At 39.8% G+C, this 9,826-nt stretch overlaps 1 protein-coding gene across 1 annotated transcript in view; it reads right to left on the reverse strand.

The window, feature by feature from the left end:
- Positions 1-9,179, reverse strand: part of LOC131402744 (5'-3' exoribonuclease 2-like) — a 41,930-nt gene extending 32,751 nt beyond the window's left edge. The window contains 1 exon segment of the mRNA XM_058537312.1: positions 9,079-9,179. Within this exon segment, the coding sequence (XP_058393295.1) occupies positions 9,079-9,153 (75 nt within the window). The 5' untranslated portion in view covers positions 9,154-9,179.
- Positions 9,180-9,826: the final 647 nt, after the last annotated feature.

Consider the following 9,826-nt stretch of genomic DNA (forward strand, 5'->3'; position numbering starts at 1 on the left):
AACCCTAAGGAGTCTACCAAAAAACTATTAGAAGTAATAAATGAGTTCAGCAAGGTTGCAGGATACAAGATCAATATACAAAACCCAATTGAATTTCTATACATTTGCATTGAAAAGCCCAAAAGTAAAATTAAGAAAACAATTCCATTCACAATAGTATCCAAAACCAGGAATAAATTAACCAAAGAAATGCAAAACTCATACTCTGAAGTTGATTCTAAATTCATACGGAATTCTAAGGCAACAAGCTACAGCTAACAAAACAATTCTGAAAAAGAAGAATAAATAGTGTAAGACTCATACTTCCCAATTGCAAAAGTGACTACAAAGCAACAGTTGTCAAGACAGTGTGGTACTGGTACAAGGACAAACATACAGATCAATGGAACAGAACTGAAAGACCAGAAATAAACCTATACACCTGTGGTCAACTGATTTTTCACAAGGGTGCCAATGGTGCTGTGACAATTGAATAGCTATATGCAAAAGAATGAAGTTAGACCCTAACCTTATCCCATAAGCAAAAGTTTACTCAAAATGGATCATACACTTCAATTGAAGAGCTAAAACTATAAAACACTTAGAAGAACACACAGGCATCAATCTTCATGACCTTGTATTTGGCAATGGACTCTTAGATCTGACACCAAAAGCAGAAACAACTAAATAAATGAATAAATAAGTTAAACGTCATCATCAAAATTAAGAACTTTTATGCTTCAAAAGACACTATCAAGAAAGTGGAAAGACAATCTAGAATGGGAAAAAATATCTGCAAATCATATATGTAATGAGGAACTTGTATTCGGAACATATATTAAAAAGCTCTTGGGGCCAGCCCGGTGGTGTAGCAGTTAAGTTCGCGCGCTCCACTTTGGCGGCCCAGGGTTCATGGGTTCTGATCCCAGGCACAGACCAACGTACTGCCTATCAAGTCATGCTGTGGCTGCGTCCATATAAAGTAGAGGAAGACGGGCACGGATGTGAGCCCAGGTCCAATCTTCCTCAGCAAGAAGAGAAGGATTGGCAACAGAAGTTAGCTCAGGGCTGATCTTCCCCACCTCCTCCCCCCAAAAAACTTCTTACAATTCAGTAATAAAAAGACAACCCAATATAAAATAGGCAAAGAATCTGAACAGATATTTCTCCAAAGAAGATATACAAATGGCCAATAAGCACATGAAAAGATGCTCAGTATCATTAGTCATAAGGGAAACGCAAATCAAAACCACAATAAGATACCACTTCATACCCACTAGAATGGCTAAAATTAAAAAAGTTAGATAACAAGTGTTAGTGAGAATGTGGAGAAACTGGAACCCTCAAACACTGCCACAGGAATGTAAAATGTTGCAGCCACTTTGGAAAATAGTCTGGCAGTTTCTCAAATAATTAAACATAGAGCTACCATGTAACCCAGCAATTCTACTCCTAGGTATATATCCAACAAATGGAAACATGTCCACACAGAAACTTGTACATGAATGTAACAGCATCACTCATAATAGTCAAAAGGTGGAAACAACCCAAATGTCCAAAGACACACAAACAGATAAACAAAATGTGGTATATCCACACAATGAAACATTATTTGGTCATAAAAAAGAATGAGATACTGACATATGCTACAACATAAATGTACCTTGAAAATATAATGCTAAGTGAAAGAAGCCAGCCAAAAAAAACCCCATATACTATATGATTCTATTCCTAGGAAAGTCAGAATAGGGAAATCTATAGAGACAAAAAAGTAGCTTAGTGGTTGCTTAGGGATGGGGTAAACAGGGTCAGGGGATAAAGGGATGGTAGCTGAAGGGTTCAGGCTTCTTTTTGAGGTGATGAAAATATTCTAAAATTTACTGTGGTGATGGTTACACACATCTGTGAATATATTTTAAAAAACCACTGAATTATAAACTTTAAATGGGTGAATTGTATGGTATGTGAATCATATCTCAATAAAGCTGCCTAAAAAATGTAGTAGCCAGCTCCAAAAAAAAACATCATAGTGAAGAAAGCAGAATGTAGGGTCAGAGAGCAACATCGCTTTTGTTCATCATTAATCCTTCCTGCCCTTAAAGCCATGCCTGCATGTTTGCAAAAAAAAAAAAAAAAAAAAAAAAAAAGGACTAAATGAAGTAGACGAGTGACAGGAAAAAAGCAGGGTAGGAAACCTGGATTTCACCACATGAAAAGAGCACAATTCTACACTATGCAATGTCACCAAAAATTAGACATAAAAATATCCTCACTTATACCTGGACATACAAACTACTAAAAACTCACTTACCAAATAAATTTCTGAAACATCAAATGAGTCTGTGTAAGGCTTTGTTTGAAGAACTTAACTTGTATTAATTGATTTAATCCACACAACCACCCTATGTGGTACATATATAGCTGATCTTCATTATTTACAAGTTCCATATTTGTGAATTCACCTACTCACTAAAAGTTTTTTGGAATCCCAAATCAGTATTTGCAGCATTCTCATGGTCATTCGCAAACATGAGCAGAGCAGTGAAAAATTTCAGTCTATCAACACACACGTTCCAGTTGAGGTCAAACAAGGTGACACTCTGCCTTACTTCAGCTCTCATACAGAAATGACCAGAGGATAGAGATGGTAGGGAGCAGTGTGGTGTAATGCAAGAAGCTCCAGTTCTTTCGAGTTTAGGAGAGTTTAAGTCATTTTCCCAAGATCAGAAAGCTAACGAATGGAGGACTGTATGAGCCAAGGACACAAAGTGAAGAAATTGATGGTTGAATGAATTAATAGTTAAAAGGCTAAAAAAAGAGATAAAACGAGATCATAAAAAATACTTACACCAAAAGAAGAAAAAATGGAGAAGGGAAACAAAAAACAGATGAGACAGAAAACAAACAGTAAGATGATAGATTTAAATCTAACCATATCAATAATCACATTCAACGTAAATGTTCTAAATGCCCCAATTACAAGGCAGAGATTGTGAAAACAGTGTGGCAGTTCCTCAAAAAGATAAACACGGAATTACCATATGATGTTGCAATTCCACTCATAGGTATATACCCAAAGAAATGAAAGCAGGAATCACTCACAGGTATACACCCAAAGCACTGATGTGGCATACAGATACTTGTCCACCAATGATCATAGCAGCATTATTCACAACAGTCAAAAGGTAAAAATAACCCAAGTGTCCAAACAAAATGTGATAAACACATACAATGGGATATTATTCAACCTTAAAGAGGAATGAAACTCTGATATATGCTAAACATGGATGAAACTAGAAAACATGCTAAGTGAAATAAGCCAGACACAAAATGCCAAATACTATATGACTCCACTCATCTTAGGTACCTAGAATAGGCAAATTCATAAGACAGAAGGTAGGGGAGAAGGGAGAACGGGGAATTATTGTGTAATGGGTATAGAGTTTCTGTTTAGGATGATGAAAAAGTTACAGAAATGAAGAGTCACAATGGTTTCACAATATTGTAAATGTACTTAATGTCACTGAATTCTAAACCTTATAATGGTTAAAATGGCAATTTTTATGTTACATATATTTTGCCACAATAAAAAAAAAAAGGGCAGAGATCATCAAACTATAAAAAAGCAAGACCCAAGTGTATGTTGCCTACAAAAACAAACACTTTAAATATAAAGACACAAACAGGCTAAAAGTAAAAGGATGGAAATAGACCATGCTAGCACTAGTCAAAAGATCTGGCTACATTAATATTGAACAAAGTAGACTTCAGAGCAAAGAATATTACCAGGGATAAAGAGGGCCACTTTATAACGATAAAGGAGTACATTCATCAAGAAGACATAACAATCCTAAGCATTTATGTACCTAATAAAAGAGCTTCAAAATGCAAGGAGCAAAAAACAATGGAACTAAAAGAAGAAACAAACAAATCCAAAAAATTATAATAGGAGATTTCCACACCCCTACCAATAATTGACAGAACAAGGAGACAGAAAATCAGTAAATGTTGTTCAAGTCTTTCATATCCTATCAACAAACGTGATAACATTTATAGAACACTCCACCCAATAACAGCAGCACATATATCTTTTTAAAGTCAAAATGAAACATTTACCAAGACCATATCCTGGGACATACAACAAATCAGATAAGCTTTTAAAAGATTCAAATTATGCAAAGCATGTTCTCTGACAGGGGAACTAAATTAGAAATCAATAACAGAAAAAAAGTCTGGAAAATCCCCCAAATATTTGAAAATTAAATAATACTCTTCTAAATAAGCAATGGGCCAAAGAAGAAGTCAAAGAGGATATCAGGAAATATTTGTTACTGAATGAAAATGAAAACACAACATGTCATTATTTGTGGCATAGAGTTGAAACAGTATCTAGAAGGCTGTTTATGGCACTCAACACCTTTATTAGAGAAAATGCAATGTACCAAAGCAATGACCTAAGTTCCCACCTTAAGAAATAAGGACAAGAAACGCAAGCTAAACACAAAGTGAGCATAAGAAACAAATAAGAGCAGAAGTTGATGAAAAAGAAAACAGAGAAACAACAGAGAAAAATCAATGAAACCAAAAGCTAGTTCTCTGAGATCAGTCTAGCCAGACTATTAATGGAACAAAAGAGAAAAGACAAAATTAGTATCAGAAATAAGAGAGGTGACATCACCACATTTTCTATCAATAGTAAAAGGATAATAAGGAATACTATGAACAACTTTTGTCAACACATTTGACTACTCAGATGAAATGGACAAAACCTGTGAAAGTTAAAAATTACAACAGCTCATTCAAAAAGAAATAGATAATCTGAATAGCTCTATATCTACTAAAGAAATTGAATTTGTAGACAAAAACCTTCCCCCAAAACTTCAGGCCCAGAAAGCTTCACTGGTGAATTCTACCAAATATTTAAGCAAGAAATAACACCAATTCTAGACACACCCTTCCAGAAAACTGGGGAGGGTATATACCGCGCAGCTCAATCTGAGGGCAAGGTTACTCAAAAACTAAAACTAGACAAAGACATTTCAAGAACACTACAGACAAATATCCTTTTTGAACATAAATGTAAAAATGTAAATGAAGAAATCTTTAGCAAATTGAATCCAACAGTATATAAAAATAATATACCATGACCAAGTGGGATTTACCCAAGGAATGCAAGGCGAGTTTAACATTTCAAAATCAATGTAATTCATCATATTAAAAAACTTAAAACAGAAACCATGGGATGAATTAAAACTATAAAACATCTCTAAGAAAACACAAGAGAGAATCGTAGTGACCTTGGCTTTGGCAAAGATCGTTAAATACAATACAAAGAGCGGAAATATAAAAAAATATATATAAAACAGACTTCATTAAAATTAAAAACTTCTGTTCTGTGCACTGGTAAGAAGTAAAAAGGTAAGCCAGAGTAGGAGAAAATACCTGCAAAAGATATATCAACACGTAAGAAACTCTACAATTCAATAAGACAAACTACCCAACTTAAAAATGAGCAAAAGATCTGAATAGACACCTTGCTCGAGAAGATATACAGCACGCAAATGAGCACCTGAAAAGATGGTCAACATCATCTGTCATCAGGCAAATGAAAATTAAAACGACAACGAGATAACACTAGACTAGAACGGCTAAAACTCAAAAAGACTAACCAGACTAAGTGCTGGAGAGGGAGTGGAGCAACTACAGCCTGCACACATGCTGGCGGCAATGTAAAATCGTACAACCACTTTGGAAAACAGCTTGGCAAGTTTTTAACTAATCACACACCTACCACACAATTCAACCATTTCACTCCTGAGTATTTTCTCTAAAGAAATGAAAGCACATGTCCACACAAAGACTTGTACACCAATGTTCACAGAAGTGTTTTGTTTAATAGCCCAAAACTGGAAACAATCCAAATGTTCCTCAATCAGGTGAAGGAACAAACAAAATGTGATACATGCACAACACAGACTACTACTCAAAAATAACAAGAAATGAACTATTGATATATGTAAGAACATGGGCGAATTTCAAAATAATTATTCTGAATGAAAGTAACTGAGCCAGGTAAAACAAAGAGTACATATTATATAATTTCATGTATATAAAATTGTAGAAAATGAAAACTTATCTACAGAGTCAGAAATCAGTGGTTGACTAACGACGGCAGGCAGCACACAGTTGTAGGGAGGAATAACAAAGGGCCAGAAGGAATGTTTTAGAGGTGACGCTCATTATCTTGATTATGGTGACGGTTTCATGGATGTACACATATCTCAAAATGTATTAAACTGTACACTTTAAATATGTGCAGTTTGTTGTAGGTCAATAATACCTCAATAAAGCTGCGAGAGGAGGGGGAGAACAGAGAGACGAAAGAAAAATAAATCAGCCTAGGAGGACCAGGATCCAGAGTTCAGAGAGGGCAGTGAAAAAGGAGGTCAAGAAACAATCAAGGAGCATTCCCTAGAACTGAATAACACAAGTCCTCAGCCTCAGAGTCAGCCAAGCACCGATCAAAATAAACTGAAATTTTAAAAGAATCTATACCTAAGTACACAATCATGAACACTTACACTACCGAGGATAAAGATCTTGAAAACATTCAGAAAGAAAAATAGATCAACTACAAAAGAACGAAAGCAGAACATAGAAATTAAGCGCATGGCCTTCCTGATTTTGACAATGGCTCTGCCATGTATTAGCCAAGTGACCCTGAGTACGTTACTTAACCCCTCTGTGCTTCAGTTTTCTCATCTGTAATAGTAATAATAGTAAGGAGTAGTAGTCATGTGGTTGTTATGACAATTTAATAAATTAATCTATAAAGTGCCTAGAACAGTGCCTGGTATGTGTTAAATACTACATAAGTATCAGTTAAATAAATAAATCACATTAACATTCAACTTCTCATCACAGGGCCGGCCCGGTGGTGCAACCAGTTAAGTGCTAGCACTCCGCTGCGGCGGCCCGGGGTTCGCCGGTTTGGACCCCGGGCGGGCACCGACGCACCGCTTGGCAAGCCATGCTGTGGCAGTGTCCCATATAAAGTGGAGGAAGATGGGCAACGATGTTAGCCCAAGGCCAGTCTTCCTTAGCAAAAAGGGGAGGATTGGCAGATGTTAGCTCAGGGCCGGTCTTCCGCACCAAAAAAAAAAAAAACTCATCAAAAATACTGGATGACATAAGTCAAAAGAACAGCACTTTCAAAGATTTGAGGGAAACTAACTTGCAAACTCGAACTTGATGCCTAGCTAATGACCACTCATGTGTACAAGGGTAGAACAGATTCAGAAAACTCACACCCTGCACGGCATTTCTTAAGAATTCAATTGAGAATAAAAACCAAGGAAGGATTTAGGCCAAGAAAGATGATCAGAAAATAGTACCCTCAACTGAAGAAAGGAATTTTTAAAAATCTCAGGAAGCAGCTTTCCAACAAGCCTAAAGAACCAGGTGTGACAGCAACAGAAATAAAGACCTCAAGAAGGAGTCTCCAAGAAGAAAGAGGACTTGATAGAATACCTAATAAAACAGCGAGTTTGGATGTGGAACCGTATAAAGAGGAAAACAGAAAGAGAACACCAAGAAAAAGACAAAAGTAGCACAAGAAAAGAAACAGTATCACAGCATAACTTGAATCTGGAAAGTGACAAGAATTTACAATACTATTTGATTTTTCAGCTTTTAAAACAATCCCATATATAGCCAAAGCCCTGACAATTTAATTTGGGATGCCAACAAGGCAAAAGGACAGCTGGCAAGCTTGGGGTGAAGAGTAAGAGCAGCAGAGGTAGAAAAGCTAATACCTAACCTTAGAAAGTGAGAAGTCAAGGGATACTTTAAATAGAAGACGTAATAAAAAAGACACATTACTCAAAGTTATAAAGCTTACCAAGAGAAGAAATAAAGACAGTGATTTACTATTAGGAATGGGGCAGGGGATGCCGCATAAGTGACGCAATCCTCTTCTATCATAGCTAGAATTCAATAGATAGATCCAAAACCAATAAATCAGGCATAATCATGATATCTAGAGACAGAACCAAAACAGTTAAAAATGGTTATCTCTACAGAGTAGAAATGGGATGAGATGCAAGTCAAGTTTGATGGAAGTTTTAAAAACAAAGGAAACCAGCATTCAGTTTAACACTTTCTCTTTGGGAAAAACACAAGGAATACTGAAACTGCCGTCAAAACCAGGCTTTCGGTTCCTCCTGGATAGGAGCTAAGTAAAAATCAAGATCTCACCAACCTCAGCAAAAGAATGCAGTTCACTGTGACTGATGGGCACTTCCTTCAAAAACGAAGGGGCGAGGGGCATGAAGCGCCGCTGAACCTTCCCAATCCAGAAATTCCAAGCACAAAATCGAACTCGGACGGGATCACGGAACGATAAAGAGAAAACTCAATAATGGCCAGAAGTCGACACATACATTAACAAACAACCAACCAAGTATTTAAGTGCATCCAGGAATTCTGAAAATTTCAACAAGCCTTCTGTCCAGCAGTCGGGGCACCTAGAGAAGGGGGCACTTATGAGACTTCTGTCTCGTCCTAGACGTTTCTAAGATGCTGCTTTCACCGTAGGATCTAAAACAGCAACAACAGTCCTTTCACACCAGGAGAAAACCTTTCGAGCACGGGCAGTAAACAACAGAAAGCTCGCCGCGGGGGGGTTACTTTACAAGGTTGTGAGAGGCTGGGATCAACACGTGCGCCTCGCTCCCCAGCTAACTCAGCGGGCCAGGCGTGTGCAGCCCAACACCTTCCAGCCTGTTCTGAAACCCGAAACGCGCTGCGCCGAGAGGAAACAAAGCCGTGGGCGGGGCCTTCCGGGCCAGAAAAAGCGGGCAGGGAGGAGCAGCCCTCCAGCGAGCACAGACCCCGCTCGGCCCTCGCCCCGCCGAGGCTGCTCTCCCAGGGCCCCGACAACGAGTGTCGGCGACCAACCGCGTGTCGGGCCGCGGCCGCCCGCGGGGCCCACAGAGCAGCGCGGGCCCCGGCGCGGCACCCCGGGGACAGGCGGCGGGTCCCGAGGGCCGCGGCCCAGACGCGCTGGGGCTCCGAGCTTGCCGCCACGCACCTCCTCACCTTCTCTTCCACGCAGTCGACAATGATGGACGGGGACTTGCGGCTGAGCCAGCGAGAGAAAGCCGGGCCTCCCATAGCAGCGGCGCGGCCCTCGACGAACGTAACCAGACAGACAGGCGGGAGCGGCAGCCGGGGCACCGGGACTTCCTCCCACGTGCGCGCCGTCGACGGGAAGTGATGTCACGGCGCCGCCGCCGCAGGGGAAGCCGAGAAGGAGGCTCGCGGCCGGGCTGGTTGTCGGATTCGGGGTTCTACGGCTGACCGGGTGGTGGGGGCTGCGGCTGGCCTCGCTTGCGGCGTTAGCTTTCAGTGGTGCCAGCCCTGAAGCCCGAGGTCGACCTCATGTGAGTCGCGGGGAATCCCGGGCTGCGCCGGCGTCTTGCTTCCCCAGCCCTCGGCTTCCACTGGGGCGGGATCCCCGTGCTCCGCAGGCGCCCGGGGAGGTAGGTCTTCCTTGCCGGTTTGATCACCTCCTTTTTCTCACCCATCTCAATTCAGAGTAGAATCAAAGCATCTAAACACACTCATTATTTCTATGTCCTGGTTTCTCCCGGTTTTGTGCCACAGTACATACTTGGACTATGAAAAGGAATATTTTTAGGTATTTTACACGAATGATGGCTGGTTTGCGTAACTCCCTTTAGTTATAAAATGGGATCTAGCCGGCATTTAGCATCTAATTGAACCTTCCAGCTACATTTATGAGTATAAAATAATTGCTGATATCACTCTCCAGCATTTATTTGAG

Source organism: Diceros bicornis, unplaced genomic scaffold (assembly GCF_020826845.1).
Source record: "Diceros bicornis minor isolate mBicDic1 unplaced genomic scaffold, mDicBic1.mat.cur scaffold_252_ctg1, whole genome shotgun sequence".
NCBI classification, from domain to species: domain Eukaryota; kingdom Metazoa; phylum Chordata; class Mammalia; order Perissodactyla; family Rhinocerotidae; genus Diceros; species Diceros bicornis.